Source organism: Argiope bruennichi, chromosome 8 (genome assembly GCF_947563725.1).
Source record: "Argiope bruennichi chromosome 8, qqArgBrue1.1, whole genome shotgun sequence".
NCBI lineage: Eukaryota > Metazoa > Arthropoda > Arachnida > Araneae > Araneidae > Argiope > Argiope bruennichi.
In genome coordinates, this window is record NC_079158.1 from 32,572,428 (window position 1) to 32,594,918 (window position 22,491).

The window sequence follows — 22,491 nt, forward strand, 5'->3', positions numbered from 1 at the left end:
TAATTTGCTGCTCTTTAAGTTACTGCAAAATTAATTTTTGCAGAATTAATATTTCCAAAATAATTGGCAAAAATTAATTAATTCCCGCTGTTTAATTAATTGTCTTAAGAAAGAATTTTGAATGTAGAATATTGCATAGTTGACCTAGTAAGTATATTTCAGAATATCATGGGCAAATTTCAGGTCGCCACCATTTATCATTTAGGGGCCTGTTTTTATGACCGTAACATGCCTTTTTTTCCCTGCTTGTTAGCTGGTTAGGTTGCAACTGCAGGACGTGGTCTTACCAAAACATTCTCGCATATTCTCTAATAAACTTGTCATGCCAAAGAACGCCTTCCAAGGCATTGGCGTACAATAGTTACGAAATATTAACTTTTGGCGTGAATTTAACATTTTTAATGAATCTATCGAGTTATCTCTGGCGAGTAATTTGACGATAACTCCCTGGCTTATCAAAAAATCGAATTTGTGCTTCAGATACGTTTTCTCAACTGATTGAAACAAAGGTTAGACACAAAACTAGATTTTTAATTTCAAAATCACGTATCGTATCAATCACGTATTCATATATTTAGGTTACTACTTAAATGAATGATCGCGTTTACATGTATCTGAAACTACAGACTGACAGATGATCAACCCTTTTTGGATTTGACTCAAAATTTGAAAGATGTTTAGACTATAGAAGTTAAATCTGAAAAACGAATTTTATCCATCTAGCTCTTTTCATTTTGTAGTTATCGTGTTAAATTATATTCGGACAGACATACTTTTTTTTAATGGATTTTGTTCAAAATTTGATAAAAATCTAGAAATTTGGTGTGCAAACCGTATACCAAATTTCAACAGTCTAGCTCAAGTCATTTTTGAGTTATTTTTGTAACACATAGACAGACGAACATCTTCTTAAAAATGTGTATTTCGAGCTCAGAGAGTTTTGAAACGTAGAAATTCGTAAAAATTTCGATACGTATACGAGAAAGTTAAAAAAGTCGGTCATGAATTTGATACATTTGAGTGAACTTAAATTTAAGTAAACTACTTACTATTTTAAAATCATTTACTAGTTTTCGTAACATTATATAATTTTGTAAACAGAAAATAGTTTTCTGAGTACTTACAATGGACCCTTAGAATCTGGAATGTCTCTATCGACTAGTGTTGCGTCGCTCACTTGTAGGTTAAAAGAATGTTTAGCGAAGTTATGGATTCCTGTACGGTTTTCCCCGGCAATGTATCTCTCATGGTCAAATTCGATGACCACTGGCTTGATAGCCACGTCGGAAGAGAAAGAATCCTGAAACTGGAAATACGTTCGGTTAGAAAAGATACATTATCAAAATAAATATATGAGAAAAAGTAAAAATATAGCAGACGTAAAAATATAAATAAAAATGTAACGTATACGTAAAATTATGAGAATTTTATGTAAAATGTAAGTGTAAGAATTTATATAAGTGGACTGTATAAAAAGTTTAAAAATTATTGCAGCAAAAATGAGTAGTAGAAAATTTATATTATTCGAGAAAGAAATTATTCTGAGCAATTTTGATTTTGATGATTTAAATTTTTATTGGAATTAAGACTATATTTTTAAATGCATGAATATAATACTAAGTGAGGTAAAAATGTAACAATTGATGTATCTGATATTAATATTGGAAACGATTATGGTGAGGAAATTTAATGGATAAACAAATACATTTAATTAGCTATTAAGAATTAACACTTTAGTGATGAACTAGACTTCATAGTTCTCAAATAAAATTAAATGCATCTAATTTTATTTTTGAATTTGATGATTTTAAAACTAGAAATTATGTATCTATTACAAAAAAAGAAAACCAGAATGGTACAAACAATTATGTCAGTTTATCGTTTTGATCACGGTAAAAGCAGATTTAAAATTTAAAAAAGAAAAAAGAATTTCTACTTAAGGAAAAAAATCGTCTGGCAAAAATAATCCTGAAAAAGTGTATAATGTGTACGTAGTAAGCTTGAAAGAATTGAAATTTAATTTATATGCATATATACGTATAAAATAAATTTTATTTGTGTCTTGCTTAATGTAAGATATTTAAAATTTTCTTTTTTCATATTTGCACCTTTTCTAAATGAAATAAACAAAATAAAACCTTTTAACAGCACATTTAAAAATTAAAACACTCAACCCCAAGTATTAAAAAAAAGAGAGCATTCAGGCTTCTTTTTAATCCAAAGTTTTCAGTTTTAAGAACTGCTCTCGAAAAATGCACACACGTGTTAAGCATTTCCTTCTTTTTATTTACATTATGCACCCACTTTTCACACGCCGAAATTCTTATAGAGTCAGGGTGACACAGAAAATGAGCAAGGCTGGTGGCCTGACCCTCGGCAACTATCCATTTCTACAGATTTTCTTTTCTTTTTTTCCAGACACTTAGACGCCCGGGAAGATAGATAGAGTAGCCATTCGGTGAAACATAAGGGGAAATACGCTGTTCTATTCTCTTTTTCATATTGACGAATATTTAATTCGATGGAACAGAAAAAAGTTTGTCTGCTGCTGTACTGGTTTCAGAAGTGAACTTGTCAAACTAGAAAAGTAATATCTGTAAAGAGGAGGAGAATTTATTATATGCAAAGTGAAATGCGTTTATGTAGCGTCGGGTTATTGTTTTAAATTACTCTAGTGTAAAATGTTTGGAGGAGATGAATTCGAATTGAATAAATTGAAATTTTCTGGCATTCTCAGCAATGTTAAATAAACATATCAGTTTTCATATATTTATCTCACGGTGTTTTTAGATTTATTGCAATTACATGTCTCGAAAATTTCAGACCGGCAGACGATCAATCCTTTGAAGGATTTAATTCCAAATTCGATGGTGTCTACATTTTAGATGTAAAATCTGTTTATCAAATTTTAGTCCCTCCTTTTTGAACGTATTGTGTTAATTTATATTCGAACAATTGGACAGATAAACTTCCTCCGGATTGATACAAATTTCAGAAAATACAAAAAGACTTCCTTTGAATGGACAGACAGACTTCTGAAAACTATGTTAAGGGTATTTCGGGACCGATCACGCATTTTTGAACAAAGGTCGGATGACGAGAATAGCACTTGAGCTGGCACCCCTTTTCCCTTTCCGTGCCATTGAATTCAGTTCCATGCTGGGATGATAATATGCTGTTGCATTAATTTTTAATTACAAATGGTAGGCGGATACGGAGGCTTACTTTTTAATTACAATTTTCTGATGGGTTGTTTACAACAGACTTCAATCTACAATTTCTGATAATTTTATATCAGTTTTTTTTTATGCATATCATAATTTTGTAAGAACTTCCTTTAAATAAGTAAGCTCTAGTTAGAAAGAAAACCATTTCTTCTTTTTCAAAGGTCCTTCTCGGCAGAAATTCGAATAGATCGACATATATATATGTATATATATATGTTAGATTGACATATTTTTAGATGAATTTATGAAAAGTTGGATTTGTATTTTTTCAACATTATTTGCATTCAACCTTGTTGTAAAAATTGTACATAAAATACACAAAAAAAGTTTAACAATTATTATGCATATGAGAAAAATATATAATATGTATTCGATTATAGATTTTGTTTGCATAAGAATTATTCCTGACTAAACTGCACCGATATACTCTATTATACATTCTGTAAGGAGAAATGCAATCTGAAATTACGTTCTCTTCTTTTTATGTGCGTGTGTGACCTTGAGCATTAAAGGTCAGATATCGATGAGATTATGACCTCCAATATATTAATGTCTATAATTGTATTTCCATCTCAACTAATGCGAAAGACAAAAATTATGTTTCCAAATATTTCTTCAGAATAAGAGCATGAACATGTTTTAATTATAGTCCTTAAGCAAAATTCTTTATAATGTTGCATTATTCAAAAGTTTCTAAATAACAATGCAGCAACATTCAAAGCTCATTAATAGACAATAATATGATAGCAGCTGATATAACTTGAAAAATGCATTCGAGATATGTAACTTTGTTTCTTTCTTATATACGAAATATAAAAAGTATTGTAATTCAATTCAAAATCTCGACCCAAAACAAACGACTCAAGATTTTAATAATCTCTATCCTTTCTCGAACCCCGCATAAAATATTATTGAACTCATGTCTGTTTGTCAGTTCAGTGTAATTCGCTAATTTGATAACTGTATAATGGAAAACGCAAGGTGAATAAAATTTGGTATGTGGCCTTGGATTGTTGATAGATCTAAATTAAAAGCAATAGAACACCAAGAAGAAATCATAATTGAAGGCCCGTTTACCTTCAATAAACAATGAAACTGAGCATCAAAAATAATTTAAAAAAAACTTTAGATTGTTCATAAAAACATATGAAAAAGTAAAGCATTGAGATTCAAACACTTTCCAATATTTCATCAATTATTTAATCACGTGATTTTCTTTTACTGTCGAAAACTATAGAAGAAGGAATCGGTTTAATATTTGTGTGAATTACAAGAAGAATATAAAAAAAATTAAAAGTTGTGAATTACAAGAAAAATAAAAAATGTAATATCATCCGAATTAAAACATAGATGAACCGGACGGTTATCTTTTTAATAACTCTATGATGCCATGGGACTGGTCTCCATTAAAAAAGTGCATCAGAGCATATGTAAGGCAATTGAAATAACACGGCTTTATTCTCTGACAATTTGACGGAATTATGGACATGAAGTTATATATAAACAATTCAAAAGAAATTAAAATTTAACCATTATCCCGCGAACTGGCTGTTCGGCAAAAACGACTTTTAAATTACTGCAACAATAATATAAACATTCGCATATAGACACTCTACAGCTTATACATTTTTGAAATTGTTTTTTTTTTTTTTTTTTTTTTTTTGGTTCACAATTAAAACAAAATCAGTAAAATAAATCTTAAAGCATCTTTTGATCAGGGTGTCCCCTGAGTTGAAGCTTAATGAATCCATAGGATAAAACAATTTTAATCCATTAAAATGTCTTCTGAAATATGCAAAAAAAATGTTACACAGTAAGAAATAAGTGATATCTATTTATTTAATCCATACAGAGTATTATATTATATTAAAGCAAACATTATTTTTTAAGCTGATTCGTGTTTAGAATATGTGATCACGTGAAGAAATATATTGATACTGAAGTCACGTAAGTTAAAAGCAAAAAGAAGTATTTTATATCTTATATAAAAAACGGCCGACATGGAAGTTGCTTTATATGTCAGATCCATTCATGTACTTATAATAAGGGAAACTTGACACTTTCGTTTTTTTCCTTGTCTTTAGATTTATACGCAGGATGGTATTCATTTCAACGTGATTAATGTTATCAAATGTTTCTATTATTGCACATAAATACTTTTCAAAAAGACGATTAAGAATCAAAAAGTGCAATAAAATGTTTCAGTGAAAAAATGCTTTCATCAATTTTATTAAACAGAATATAAACTTATAAAAGTTATGTCACTGTATTCCTGTCCTTTTATTTATACCAACTTTTCCATCACTTTTTTTTGTAACGTTGCAATGAGACCATAATAAAAAGAAGTAAAATGATTGAATTGCTAAAAGTTTTACCGATATATCTTTATAATCTAAACTTCGTTTAATATTTCCACCCAAAATAACTTGTTTAATACTAGTCGCTTTTGATGATCAATTGATTCTATAAATATTGGTAATATTTAATTTCAATAAAATCGATTAAACACAAATTCATGCCCATGATTCTGTCAAAATATCAGACGTTAAAGTCATGTCATTTTAATTGTCGTCAGTGTTCTAATTTAGTTATATTAACGTCCCATTTTAAATCACATCAAGGGCTATTTTAAGATGGGCCTCGTCATTTTGAACCGCTGTTAGATGACGAGGATGACATCTGAGCTGGCATCCCATCTCCAAACTTCTACACCTCACCACACCAGATGAAGGATGTTTGGCCTCGACGGATTTACGTACACCAGACCCGCCTACATGACGGTTCTTCGGATCTCGAACCTGAAAACCCTCTGATTTGGAAGCCGAGACCTTACCACCAGGCCACCGTGGCCCAATATGTGTGTTCTAATCATTGTGTACATAAACCTTTACTAATGGAATTATTATCGGACATCATAGTATTATTAAAAACGCAATTTTTATGTTCATCTACGCTTTAATTTTAGCAGTAATGCAATATTCGACTAGCATATAATTGTTGCTTTTCTTTCCGAAAATATTAACTTCTTTAGCTTTCAACAATGAAAGGAAGTCGCGCGGTTAAATATTTGTAGAAGCAATGAAAATATTTGATGAATTTGATATCATTCAATTCTTATGTCACAACTACAGATCGTTAAGACTCAAATTAAAACAGAATTTTTCCCTAGATAAATAGTTCCTGTTTGAGAAAAATTCCATGGGGTATATCATTATGAGGCCTATTATTTATTGTTCCTGTGATGTGGGGAGGTCGGTCATTCAAAATTTTTGATTGCTTGAAAGAAATGTAGAAATTATTTTTGGCAGATGGTTTTACTTATCAGCAGGGCCAGATTAAGGGGGCTCTAGAGGGCCCTCTGGCAATTCGAATTTCGAGGCTCCCATATGTTATTGTTATAATTTTAATTTAGCACCTAAGCAAACAGTTTTCAAGTCACCAACATTACAATAAACTCACACAACAAAAAATTTAACTGTGGATCCTTTTCAAGACAGCTAATTTCAGTATCACAAGCTAAAAATATTTTTTAAATTTAAAAATAATTTTAAACAAAATAAAAATGAGTATGAAACAGTTTTAATATAATCTTGATACACAATACTTGATACTTTGTATAAGCTGTTGATTTATGAATTAGTCAGACAATTTGAGAAAAATTAGACTTCACTAATATGTAATATACATACAATCAATTAAATTTATCCGTGTTTTTAATTATTTTCAATCACATGAATTCGAACTTCGCTTTAAATTTAATTTAACCACTTACGCTAAAAAACTATTTATTTTTCTGTAGTTAATTGTTTTATATAAATAAGCTTTCTTCTTTTACTGTAAGAAGAAATTGAAAAAGAAGAAAGTTCTATTACTTTTCTTTTACTTTTTAAAACCTTTTTTATTTTAGTTAAAACTATAATTAGAAGTGGAATTAAAAACATTTTAATCGAGATTAATTGTTAATTTAATTTATACATATATATTTAATTATAATTAATTAATTTATTTAAAAATGACTGCTTTTCCATTTCATTTATTTTACAATATAATAGATATTATTTTGGAATATTTTCTCATAAAAAATCGAAGTGCTAAAAGAAATGCTTGTTCAATTAAATGTTGATAAAATTTCCTTTTGAACGAGCTACTCAACGGTTCACGCAATCTCTTTATCAGATGCTATAGTAAACGTATACCTTCCTGGACATGAATTTGGCGGAGGAATTTTAAAAGGTGTTGAAAAATTGAAAAATTATCACTTAAAATAAGAAATAAATAACTAATTTAAAGATTCTTCTGTCCTATTCAGTTATCAAAAGTTTTATCCTATATATGTAAAAAACTTTAGTGAAATTAAAAACCTTTTTAATTATTTCAGTTGATAATTTAAGAAAAGAAAAGAATAAGAAAGAATTTACATAAGAAAATAGTAATATTTTTTGCTTGAAAACAAATTTAAAAAATCCGCTTCCTATATAGGGACGCGAAATCACTCAAAAGGTATACATTCAATCTTTTTAACATTTCTAAAAAAATGTTAAAAATTGTTATTTTGACAATTTTATTGTTAACCAAATTAATCATATTTAAATAAATAAATTATTCAGTTCAAAGAGATCTCCAATTTTAGTCAAGCACCACATGCCACATTTCATTCACTACGTATTTTAGTTACTATGCTACATGTATAGAAATAAACACATATAATGAAGTCAATTTACGCTCACATGATAGATATAAAATATTCTATGGCAAATTAAATTTCTAATAAACTATACATTCCGCAATCGTAATGGTAGAGAGCATTGTTTTGCTCTTGAAATAATAATTCATGGCTTTTGTTTCTGATTTCACAAGGTAATTTAATTCTAAATACGTAGTTAATTAACTATAATATGGGTTTTATATTATAATATAATCTATAATTATTATACCTATAATTATAAACGTATAATTAAAGTATAGGTTTTGGTTTATTTATTGGTTTTTATTTTTTGTCTAACTAATTTTCTTTTAGCAAGGGAATTATTAATATTTGATTTTTTTATAGAATAAGTCTAATCTAAATTAAGTTAATTAGATTGTCCAGAATTTATTACACACTTATTAAATTTTATTTCATATTTTTTATTGGATTATTTTTTATAAGGGCGTTAATCAGTACCAATATTTCAATTAGAATTATTACCATCGAGCCAAATAAACACAGCAATTAATATAACTAATGATTTAAAAAAAATTTTGAATTTGCAATCTTAAATTTTTCTCAGAAAATTCGTTTAAGCTACTTCCGCCCGATAATTTTTTTTTCTGACACCTTATAATAATGAAACTCCAAATATCTATGCATTTTTTTCTGCTTACAGAATGGCACTAAGAAAAAGTAGTAAAAGGCGTAATTAAATACCTATGCATTTTAGAATTCATGATTCATTCTATTTTCTGCTAGTAATTAAACATTCATTTCAGCGTTCTGGTTAGAATAATTTTAATTACTCCTCTAAAAATTCAATATTTAATCTACTAAAAAATTAAATATCTCCTTTCGAATTTTCATAATCCAGATTTCAATTGGAAACCTTTTTAAATCGCTTTTGTATCGCAATTATCTTTCTCCTACACGTTACAATATCCAAGTGACAATAAATATACTATATGTATATACTTCTGTTTTCATCTTTGGTGTAGCGGATTTCCAACCAGGTAGATTAAGTAGTTGCCTAGGTTCACAAGACTGAGAGGGCGCCTCCGTAAGCAAAATAAAAAATAATAATAATAATCAGCTTCTAAATGAATAAATTTGTAAAAAAATGCAAAAATTGTAAAATATTAGGACTATGTTAACACTATATCATGCGTCGTGAACGAAGATTGTTGCAGGTAAAGTTGTTTCATTCCCTTTACCAGTTTCAATGATATCGTGTTTGAAAAATGTAAAATATACAGTCTAAAGTCATAATAAATAAATAAATAAAACCCAATATATTTCCCTAAAGTTAATAAAATAAAAGAATTCACCTAGAAAAAATCATAACCATGTTCATTATGTTAAAAAAATGTGAAACTGAATATACCAATTTATTAAAAAAGGAGTCTCAAAATCTGCACTGTATAGGACAGCAAAATGCTTAATACGGTCCCTTCTTTGCAGTTAGAAGGGTTATTAAAACTGTAATTAAATTCAAAATTTCAATTTTTTTTTATCAATGCAAAACCGATGCATTATTCAGAACGACGAGTCAGACTCAATTCATGAATAAAAAGCGGTAAATAGACTGTATAAACGAAATATAAAATGTTAACCCTTTGCATACGGAAAAGTAATTCGATGCAAAATTATTCACCTAATACAAGGGCTTGTTTATTGTTTCGATAAATAAATATATATAATTGTTTCAAGTTGAATTTCCGTGAAAAGTTAATTTACATCTTATTACCTTTCTGTTAGTATTTTTAAAAATTAAAATTGAAAAATAAATAAATAAAACGTCAAAATGATGCACCTTCTTGAATGGTGACCATGAGTCATCTCTCGGGTGCAAAGGGTCAATAACAAACATTCGTCTATTCATTAATCGGAAGCACGCACAAATAACAGAAGCAATTATATTTATATCTTAACTCACACAGACATCACAGGAATCCACATAAAAATCAGCAAGTCAAAAATCTCTATTGTATTTTTTTTCTACGTAAAGGAGAAAGCAAAAAGTAATGTAGAAAAACTTGTTCAGACGACAACAAGGAAGTTATTGCAATGCCGAAAGTACAATTCATGCATCATGAGTAACTGATGTTTGGCATAAACAAAAACTGGTTCAGAATCAGTAATATGAACAAACCAACAAATGAAACTCTGCTTTGTGTATTGCTTATGAAGGAAAGTAGATACATTTCCGGCAATGAGTAAACCGTAAAAAATTAGTGAGTTGCCAGTTCAGTGGATCCAGGAAGCACCGTGTATCGTATCAACCCGTTTCTAACACTCAACTGGTTGGAGTTAAGATTTCCAAATACTTGAACTTTACATAACAAATCACAAAAGGTGGCAAAAAATGAAGCCATACCAAGTTGTTACTTTTCATGAGATAAAACCTTTTTTTTTTCTGGCTGTCAAAATGAAAAAAGCATTGTTGGTCATTTTTTTTTCTATAGATGTTTACCTGGGTGGAGTTTTTCGCTATTCAAAACAACTTGACTGCTTCAATTTGCTTTTTGCTAGATAAGTCTGATGAAATTTAACAAGAATAAAATCTTTTTTAATAATCCGCTCAAAGGACCACTTAAATACAACTTTCTATAGACTTTCTTAGACAAAAACATACAATAGAATCTTAAATCTAAATATTAATAAGAATTCCTTTTGTCTTACCATATAATGATATAACTTAACTTTTAAATAAAATTTCATAATCATTTATCATTTCAGAAAATATTAAATATTTTAAAATTAGTACTTTTAAAAAAAATAACTAAATATACATAATGATGATTACAAAATGTTGAAACATTTCCAAAATCCTTTTGAGAAAGCAAAATCAATAATTCTTTTTTTGCATTTTTTTGACAGAATACATAACAAAATTGTTATTGGATTCATGACGATATTTTAAATCCTTTTATTACAATAAGCAGAAATAAAAATATTTATCTTTAATGAAATAGTTCTTGGATTTTCTTTTCTTTTAAAGAAGTTTTCAAAGAAAAAAAAAACTGAATTTAAATTTTGTTTTGAAAAAAAACAGTTTTGATTTTTGAGACGTTTAATTTTAGCCAATTTCTACAATCTTGACGTAATCCGAAAGAGAAGAGCTTAAGGTTTATTAAGACCTATGTATGACCCGAAAGAGAAGAGCTTAAGGTTTATTAAGGCCTATGTATGACCCGAAAGAGAAGAGCTTAAGGTTTATTAAGACCTATGTATAACCCGAAAGAGAAGAGCTTAAGGTTTATTAAGGCCTATGTATGATCCGAAAGAGAAGAGCTTAAGGTTTATTAAGACCTAAGTATGACCCGAAAGAGAAGAAGGTTTATTAAGACCTATGTATTACCCGAAAGAGAAGATCTTAAGGTTTATTAGGACCTATGTATGACTCGAAAGAGAAGAGCTTAAGGTTTATTAAGACCTATGTATGATCCGAAAGAGAAGAGCTTAAGGTTTATTAAGACCTATGTATAACCCGAAAGAGAAGAGCTTAAGGTTTATTAAGACCTATGTATAACCCGAAAGAGAAGAGCTTAAGGTTTATTAAGGCCTATGTATGCTCCGAAAGAGAAGAGCTTAAGGTTTATTAAGACCTAAGTATGACCCGAAAGAGAAGAAGGTTTATTAAGACCTATGTATAACCCGAAAGAGAAGAGCTTAAGGTTTATTAAGGCCTATGTATGCTCCGAAAGAGAAGAGCTTAAGGTTTATTAAGACCTATGTATGACCCGAAAGAGAAGAGCTTAAGGTTTATTAAGACCTAAGTATTACCTGAAAGAGAAGAGCTTAAGGTTTATTAAGACCTATATATGACAGGTCTGTCAGATCAACCTGGTATGACGAGGAAGGTTAGACCGGAGTATGATGGTACAGGCGTTATTCTTGTCATCAAGACTATAATCAAATTTAGGAACGAGGTCTAAAGAGGATCTTGTTTATTTTCTTCAAAAGGTCTGTCAATTAAGCTAAGAGACGGTTGGCAGTGCCAATTTTTTTCACCTTATAATACCTTAATCATAGATTTTTTGAATTATTTTTTTTTTAAATATAGTGCTACTAAGATTTTTGTTATAGATTCAACAATTGTAATTTACGATCAGAAATTAAAGAGTCAATTATTACAAAGGAATCCATGAGACAGAGTCGATTTGTCATAAATACTTCAATTCTTGCAAATAATCTTTATTTTTTTTAAATATTAGTAGATAGTGTGTTTTTTAATACCACTGAAATTATGATTGCCATCCAAATCTATCACAAACTCTAACAATGAAATTTCGAAAAACCTGATGTTTGACTTCGCATAAGGGAATTCTAAACCCAAATGAGTCCACTTACTGAAGATCTATTTTTCCTTAAAAGAAAATGTGGACAAACATTGTCCTTCAAAATTGAAAAACTCAACAAATGCAATTTTGAATTCAAATTCCTATCTCTCAAACAAATTTATTCCACATTTATTTTTGATGAAGGCTGTTTACAAAACAACTTGCTGCATTGGGGCTTAGTAGCACACTAAATTTCAACAACAATCAAACAAAAAAAAAAAAACCGCCGAAGAAATTGTCAGAAATTGTACGCATGCAAAGGATGGTATGCCCTTAGAGGGGAAAAAAAAAGAATCATCATCCATTCAAGTTCAAATATTTTCTCTATCATTAGTTAAAAAGACAGAAACACTTTTCAACTTTCCAAGAACAAAAAACGCCACTTCCCACGGCCCCAACATACCAGTCCAGGGAGGGGAGGGTCTCTACTGAATCCTTCCCCCTCCTTCCCCTTAGAAAAAAAGTCGAACTAGGCACACATACTACCTGTTTCTAATGTCTGTTGATAGGAAACTAGAGGAGGGGGAATCAATTACTAGGAAAGTCGTTCCGGTTTTGGACGTCTTTTGCTGGAGCAGACAGGTGGGCTCACGTAACTCCAGTGAAATACCCCCTGCTGTCGCTGAGACCATAAAATATTTCCCTGCAAAGCTCGAGCTGATTAACTGAGAGGTAAAGTTCTCGTTTGCTTGCGTTGCCGCGGCAGGGTGGTCGGTCAAACGGGTCCTAAAACTCACCTTGTTTGGCTAAATCCAACATTGAGAGACGCATGTTTTCAATAAATGGGTCTTCTGTTTCTTTACACATCCGGAAGTGCCTTTGAGTACACAGAGAGCTCTTAATATGATAAAAGTAAAATTTAAAGATGTAAGGAGTATAGTCTCTTAATTATTTATACTGAAATATTTTATAGACACTAGGGCAGTGGCATTAATAGACATTATGGCCTGTAAGATAGTTTAGACAAAGGGACATTAGAAAATTAAACTCAACGCTATCATTAATAAGGCCCACGCGCATATGCTATGAAAAATGTCAGACAAGCCATTAGCAACGTAAAGTAAAAAGTCAGCATAAATGAATGACCGAATAATATATTCAAAACTATTCACATAATGTAATCAGTAATATATATAAATAGAGAAAAACATACATACTCTCTTTTTCTTCCAGATACGAACGTTCGATATGCGTATCATAACATGACAAATATCGAGTCTGTAATCAAATTTATTCATTCATTTTGAAGTTTTACACAGTCAATGGCGCTTAATGCAGCACTGATACATTCTTTGACAGTCTTCGGCAATGGCTGTTTATAAACAAGGTCTTTGGTATAACCCCATAAAAGGGAATTATATCAGATAAGATATCAGAATCTTGGTGACCATGTGACGTAGGGTAAATTTGTTTTAATTGCAAGTCCTATCCCAATGTCTTCATTTAAGTAGGCTACACTATGGCATGTTAGTACTTTACCTTAGTGAAAGATAAAATTCGTACTTTTCTTACGTAATTGTGGAAATAATATTTCTTATATGTTCAGAAAATGACCACCTTTTGAAATATGGTACGTTGTTCTTTATTTTCATGTATCGCTCTTTATATTATGTATATTAGTTTTGAAAATATAAATTTTTTAAATGCTAACCCTCTTTTATATATTATTTATTCATTAATGCTAACCTATATTGCATTAATTAATAGTGCCCCTATATTGTTACCAATTGGGTAGTATACAGATACCTACCTTCATTTCTTTTACGTTTTCCATCCGACTTCAAAAACAGTGTCACGAATGATTTGTCCGATATTTTCGTTGTGCGGAAACCAAATGATTTTGTTGTTATCGACTTGTTGAACACAAATCGCAATTACAATGGGCTTTATTCGAGCACTTCAGCATTCGAGATGCTTATTCACAATTTATAATAATACAATAATAATTTTTTAAATCATGGAGGATAGGATAGCAACAGTGTCTATATAATTTTGCAATTGTATGAAACTTCGATTTAGGGATTTTTTTAAAACCATGGCCCACTGGTATTTAAGCAGTTTTGCCACATTAACGATGATATCATTACGCTCAAGTAACTAGTCCTGAATATAATTGGAATTATTTATAAATAAATTATTTATTTCAGCTTATACTGAAATTATAAGATGTTATTAATTCTAACATTTTTCTTATTTTAGTGCGAGTACTCGTTTATGTGTATAGACATATATATATTAGTATAATTTGTAATTTCATTGTATCACACACACACACACACACACACACACACACACACACACACACACACACACACACACACACACACACACACACACACACACACACACACACACACACACACACACACACACAATGAAATAAGGAAACGTGAATTTATTCTTTCATTAATATACGAATCTTGAATCAGAAATAATCTTTTTTTATTTTGTTAAATATTATTCATTCGTTACAAACTGCAATTTGACAAATGCTGAGTTGATCGACAGAGCACACGATTTGCCTCTGATAACCTTCCAATCAGCTGCACTCAACAGTTAGTTTCAAATTGATTGAAATTACAACTGTATTTCGAGATTCGATTAAATTCGTTCTGTTAGCGACTGAAATTTGTATACCAATAAAGTCAGATCAAAACATCGAGTAATGTTATATAAGATGTTCATAAAATAATGTGAGTTCGAAAATAAATTACAAAAACTCTTTTTCACCGAGTGTAATTAGCAAGATTTCCATGCTCTTCCGATTTATAAAAAAAAAATCCGATTTAATGCGATGTGGCGACACGCAGTTGGTCCTATCAATCAACCTAAAAATATTGAATTCATAATTTTCACTACATATTTTAATTTTGGCATCGTTGTTTTTCAATGAGCAAAAATGTCAAGATTCTCAAAAAATTTATTACTTGGTAGAACTCAGTAATTGTAGTCATAATTATTGAGTTCTCCTCATAGCCTTATGCGACCCTTTAAAGTTGTCAGATTATTAACCTGAAAACGAAACCCTACTTTTTAGATGACCCCATAAGAATGCAGAAATTGTAATTCCACGATCGAAATAATGCATCGACCTAACTTGATTACATTTGCTTAAACAGGTTTAAAAAGACAATCGAGCTTCAAATCCCTCATATTATTTTAAGGCAATTCGCTTTGGAATAGAATTCTGCATGTAAAATAAAATATACATAACTCTGTGTTGGTTCTTCCATAGTCCGAAGACACGAGGTTATAAGCTATTAACCAATAATACAGTTAAATGTGCACTTGTTTTACTGCCAACTTTTCACTCCTTATGTTGAAGAGTGTCAAAGGAATGCCAATTGTTCGTACATTATATATCAGTTAAATGAAGGTGAGACAAACATCGTGAATTAGCCGTAGCAATCTCAAATTTTGAATGGTAATACTGGATTGAAAAAATGCTTTAGTAATTTGCAGAATTTATTTTTAATTTCCCAGATTTTATTTAAAATTAAGCCGTCCATGATAAAAAAGAGATCCATTAGTTATAAGTTTTAAAAAGATAGTTAAATTAGTTAATTTTATATAAAAGTGAATTAACCCTTTCTAGGGCCGTGGGAAGTATGCTTCCCACTAAATTTATCAATCTTTGTATGAATTTATGTAGGTTGGAGTAGGTTCTGACAATTTTTTTTAGAAAGGCAGAAACTTAGATGCTTTAGTTCTGTATTTCACACAAAATGATGTCTTAATTTGTTACTTAATTATTAATTAACCAAATTAATTAATTAATAAAATTAAATTTATCTAATAAGCTAAATGAATCTCTTTTCTTACTCTAAATTCAAGCCTAAAAATATTTTAACATAATATGATTCGGAAAAAACGGCCCTTTAAAGGGTTAAAAGGAAATTATTCTCCTCAAAATTTGCCTTTGCATTAAACGCTCTAAATGACATCTTTTTACACTTATCGCTAAATACATAGTTCATAGTAAAAAAACATTGAGTACGTTTGATTTAAAAAAATGTTAGCGTCTGATAAATTCATTGAATAAGATTTCTCTGATATGACCTATGCAGATGAATTAACTGGAAGAGAAAAGAGTGCATGCAGTAGCAAATATTTTTGAAAAATATAATATTTTTCAAAATATATTTTTCGAAATTTTTTTTATAATTACCGATGTCATTGCCTTTGATATCCATTACTGTTTTTTCATATTATTACCTCAAGTTACTTCTTCTATTAGCATAAAAATCATGTATTAAGCATTAGCGCTCAAAATCATTTCTAATTTAAAAGGAAGTCCTTTTAATGAATCAAATAAAAAAATGAATACAAAATCTAAACCTGTTAATAGTTAATATATTTCTTTATTAATTACTATACCTACCATAGAATTTTATAATCATTTTTTTCAGATTTACTAAATTACACCTGTCATATGGAATTAAAACGAATCGCTTTTCTATTAATTAAATTCTGAAATAACAAAAAGATTGCATTTTCATCAAGGACATACAACTTCACAAGATTCTCACACAAAAGCGAGAATGAAAAATCAATTACCAAATCCTATTTCAATAGACGTAAAACGATTTTAATGAAACGTGTAAATAACTTTTTCTTCCATATGAAAATTTTAAGCCGTTCGGTAATCTGTTGAGCGAGGTGAAGGGTCATTCATTCATTAAGCTAAAATTACCTTCACCCTTTCTTATCTGATGTTTAACGGAAACATTAACGCGTATAAATTATACAAACTGACTGAAAATATCATGTTTTCCAACAACTAGTCATGTTTCAAATTAGGTAGATTAACTTGTTCCGAGAAATTTTTGTTGAAAATTAATTGTGTTTTAAACCTTCAGAATGCAATTAATAATAATATATACTAAAATTTATGTATAATACCAATTCTAAATTTATGGATTAAATGGCTGGGGGGGGTTAAGATGCCACATTTTAGATTGATGTTTATCAAAATTTCCCTCGTCTGTTTTATTTGTCTGTTTATATCTGTCGTGACTGGAATAAGAAATGCCTCTCTCCGCTTCAGGCGGTTTCCAGATAATAGACGGAAAATCACACTTGCACACAGAAAAAGAAAAACTTGTACCGACTGTTTCTCATCTCTGTTATTGTTAATAAAGTTAATCCATCCGTCTGACGGCAGTGATGTGTAGAATTTGTTTACGAGGTGGCCTCGAGAATCGCAGAAATACATCAAAAATCAAGGAAGTGCTTGTTAAAAGTGGAGAGACAAAATCTTACCAATCAGATGAATGAATCTACCCGCAAAAGGAAAAAAAAAAATGACTTCATCTTCTTATGTTTCTTTTTTTTTATTTAATCACGGAAAAAATATGTCTTAATAGTGGCGTTCTAATCGTAAAAAGTACATTTATTCGTGTAAGCTAATAATAAAAACGATTTTAAGCTGTTACGCTTCTTTTTTTTTCCTGTAACGAAAGCGCTTTGCGTGAGAGAAATTGTGATAGGAAGTACTTAGACAACATAATTGTTCTCATGTTCTGATAGATTTTTTTTTAATGATTCGAAATTTATCATCTTTTTCGAGTAGAATGGGTTTATATCTTTTGTACCACTTAACTGTACTTTTGTTCTTAAGTTCAGCAGCAACAGCAAAATAAAACCCACTATCATGTAATGCAAGTTGTATATTTTTACTTCAACGAACGATGGTGTATGTTTTATGCATTAAAATTCGCGGTTACTGGTTTCTGTAAAAAACCTCCAAGATAGGCGTCGACCCTAGGAAGCCTAACAAGTCACTTAAATCATAATCCTAAGTAGATCTGGCAAGCGAATCATAATCATAAATAGTTCTGGCAAGCGAAGAATGTTGAATTACAGATATTGTCTAGAAAAGTTTCACTTTCTACTTAATTTGTCACATAATTATGTGAAATAGTTATTTTCTGTTCCCAAAAATCAATTAAACTTAAGACTAGATCGTAACCGTGAAATATGGTATAGGATGTCAGCTTAATATCTTTTACCAGCACTCCACTGTTAATATTTATTTGTGTTATCTATCCTGTAGACTATTGTTATCTGTGTAATCTGATCACCAACAGATTAGTGTTATTTGTGTCATCTAGCCACCAGTAGGTTAATGATTTTTATGTTATCTGTTCACCAACAGGTTAGTTTTATTTGTGTAGTATTTCCACCAGTAGGTTAGTATTATTTCCGCAATAAATTCATCAATAGAAAGTATTTACTGCATTATTTGCCCATCTTCGAAACATGAATAGAGGAAAAACGATTACGAATTATATTTTCTTGGTTTTTACTCTTAAGCAGATTATTTAAAAATTGGAAGAACCGATATGTCCTTCAGCATTAATATCTCGATGCGATTGGAGATGTTATTGCAAATTATTTTGGCTTCTTTCTAAGCGAAACGCAAATGTGGTCCAATTCCTCTAAAAGTCATTGAGTAATGCAATCTATCATACTATATCAATCAGTTAGATTTATATTAATCTTTCAGTAAATGTTCCAGGGTCGTTCTGATCAATATATGTTGCTGTACTTCCCAATGATCATGAATTCTTGACTCATTAGGCTTCACTACATATGCTAAGCCAAGATGCATCATAACTAACATCATTTGTGTCATTTTAAAACCAAGTAATATAACTTCTATTATAAAATAAAGTCTCAGTTGATGTAGGACTACGATTATAGACCTAGGCTCCGAGATTGGTGTAATGTACATTCTAGGTGTGACTTCACATAAGATTAGCCTTAGACATGTGTCAAGAATTTTATGTATATTCATAGATCAAAAGTACTCCCGGACATGCTGAGTGGAAATTTCAACAATGATAAGTCATCTCACGTGTCGGCCTCATTATCTGACCATAGTACAAGAAATGCGATGTTCATCCCGAAATAGCTCTGTGCAATTTATAAACAGAACATTAATCTAAAAAAAAAGAATCAGATCTTAGACTAGACTCTCTTTCTTCGTCACTGCAGTTTCCTGTTAAAATAGTATTTGCAATAGCGATAAAGTTATCTCAAGGTTAAACATTCAGTGATGACGGTCTCGCTTTTAAGTAGAAGGAAAAAAAATTTCTCTCATGAATACTTAATGTAGCAATGTGCATATCAAAACGTTGTAATAAGATCTAAGGCAAAATTAAACAAAAATATAATACAAATTTTAAGCATTGAAAAATTTAATGAAACATTCAAGTTCACCTTTAAAAAGACTTTGAAGATAAATTTGATAAAATGTAAAACGGAACTGAAATTTTCAAACTGAATATTTTAAATAAGAATTGAAATAAAAGCGGTTTGGATATAATATGAGAAGAATTAAAATTCAATACCAAAATATATATATATATATAATGTAATATGCATTTTTGACATGATTATGTTTATAGATTAACGTATTTATCTCTATTAATATTAAAGATGAAAAAAAGCGTGTTTGTGTGTTGGAGCTCTGCATGCAAGACTGTTTGACTTACAACTACCAAATACAGAATATTGACTTACAGCTTCAATATTATATACTTTGGGGGGGGGGGAGTGTATCTCTAAGAAATATTTGTTAAATTTTGATAAATTAAAAGGTAATCAAAATTTAGATGTTTTTCCACACTAAGTAATAAAAATATTATTGCAGAAAAATGAATTTTCTACCATTCAGATTTTAAAAATTGTCTACTTAATTATACCAACTTAACAGTTGTACGAATTTTTGCTGAATTTAGCAATTATTTTGAAAAACTTTTTATCCTTCATTTCCAACAATAGATCACAATTAGAATAATAGGTTTTTAATGTCAGGCAATTTGGTGGAATTTTGAACATGAAGTTATAAAAAAGATTTATCTGGAATCAAATATAACTAATATTCTTGGCTAACCAGCTGGTCATCTGAAGCAAGTAGTTATGTATTAATTGCACCATTTGACATAAATGATTAAAAAAATTGCTCGAAACGTTTTACCAGACAGACCATTGCATCTAGAGCTATCACATTTTACATGATGTTACTTTTTGGGTAGCACAGGCTCATTAAAGAAGGCTTTTAAGCTTTTTATCCCATTTATCAATTAAAAATTACTCCAATTTAATTTTTTTTAATGTTCATTAGTTTAAGAGTATATAATTCTATAAAAATTATTTTTACAACATATTAAAATTCAAACAATAAACTTTCAAGTGAGGCGAAATTTTATTCCCACATTATTCTTTTTCCTAATTTCAATAAGTGTATAAATATTTTTATAAATATATATTATAATAAAACTTTTCATTTTTTTAGTTACGATATTTATTTACGATGTTCTCGAGTACATTTAGATGATATTAAAGGAATTTTTTTTGTATGCATGTCATCATACATTTATCATACATGTCATCATACATACATACATGTCATCATACATTATGTAATCAATAACAAATTTTAAAAATAAACTAGACAGAAGAATGACTTCTTGGAAAATATCATGTTACAATGTCTCTCAGACTAAAGCTTAGAAAATCTTTAAGAATTTGATTCGGTATTGAATCTGCATTTTCTAAAATTGGTGGTTACCACCATATATTATGTATTGGCATTATTAGTTTAATATTTTTTGACAATTAAAAAAAAATTAGTTCTGCAATTTTAAGACTATATTGAAATATTTAAAACCATGTGAAGGCCGACCAAGGCCTCCAGATTTCTTCTTAGGACCAAATCTTGCATAGAGTGAGGATTTCGTGCCAGGTTTGAGTATGAGTTTGATTACTATGCTGGTCATCTCCATCTGATAGTTTAAAACATACACCATAGGTTAATATGATTGACTGGTGACCATCAAAATAAAATGCATCTTTGTATACAATTATAATAAGTGTGCGTTTTTTTTATGAGATATCTTAATATAACAAAAAAAAGCGTTTAAAAATCAAATCTAACAACTTATATGCTTATATATTTCTTTTTTTGATACTCTTTTACATTAATTCTATTATTTCAATTATTTTATTATTAGTTACTCTAAAATGCTGTGGGAAAATGTCAAATTAATCTAATTACGAAAATAAAATGTATTTCATCCTTTCCCCAAGCATCCGTTTTATATTCAAGCTTTTATGAAGGTGTTATAATTTTTAACATTTTTAACTTTTGAAGAAATCGCCATTAACATTAGCCTGCAACAGAACAAATAACAATACAAATAATAATAATACCAAAATTTGAAAGAGAATTTCACATACAATTATACTAAGGTGCACCATTCTAAAAACCAGAAAGGAGGAAAAAAATGAAAGTCAGTGAGGTTTTATTTTGAAAGGATTCATCCCGCATATGAATGGTCAGCTTCATAATCTCTTCATCGATCTTCTGCGCGCTATTTTTCATCCCATCTTACAAATCTTATCTGAAATCTTTATGCATCTTCCGCATAGATATTTCTTTGGCGGGAATGGAAACAGCTGTCAATGTCATGGTCTCTTCATATACAGAAAACTTGCGAAATAATGCTGACCACTACTAAGAAAGTTCCCGAAAGGGAACGCCAAAAAAATATTGGGAAAATATCACTTTGGTTTTAACAGAGTTATTTGATAGATTAACCAATGGCGGATTTAAATATTTTGCTGTTCAAAGCAGTACACATTATGATACCACTTTTTTTAAAAATAAGATCGGCAATTTAGTTTTTTAAAACTTGTTATTGATTTATTTAATTTTAATATTTTAAAATTTATTAATTTTATGAATAAGAATTTGTTATTATCTATTTATTATGATTCCAAAATTCCGGCATCTACGTTTGACACAATAGTATGGCAATAGATGCTCGATCTTATAACATTAAATGAGCTATTCTTGCATAAATATAAATTTATTTCGTGTATTTTGGAATGATTTGAATCAAATTTTATATTTAGATAAGGTTTTGCCTTTGAAGTTTACCTAAATGATGCCTTTTCTGAAAAAACACGATTTTACATGAAAAAACATTTTTTTAGCACTACATATGGACAGGTGGCTATACATGAGCCGCATAACAGTATCAGAGATGGAGTAGTGGTTAGGGCTTAACACTGCCCTGTATTTTTCTCGTATTCGATCCCACGCTTGTAATTCAATTAGATTTCGCTTATAACTTTAACGAGTCATAGAATAGAATTTTATTTACGATTTCGCAAAAAAGAATAATTAATAAATAAAATAAATATATTTATGTCATTCAAA

At 29.6% G+C, this 22,491-nt stretch overlaps 1 protein-coding gene across 2 annotated transcripts in view; it reads right to left on the reverse strand.

The window, feature by feature from the left end:
• Positions 1 to 22,491, reverse strand: part of LOC129981765 (polypeptide N-acetylgalactosaminyltransferase 2-like) — a 54,702-nt gene that overhangs the window by 24,555 nt on the left and 7,656 nt on the right. For both annotated transcript variants that reach the window (XM_056092754.1, XM_056092755.1), the window contains exon 2: positions 1,125 to 1,306. In XM_056092754.1, the coding sequence (XP_055948729.1) occupies positions 1,125 to 1,306 (182 nt within the window). The remainder of the gene's footprint in view (positions 1 to 1,124; positions 1,307 to 22,491) is intronic.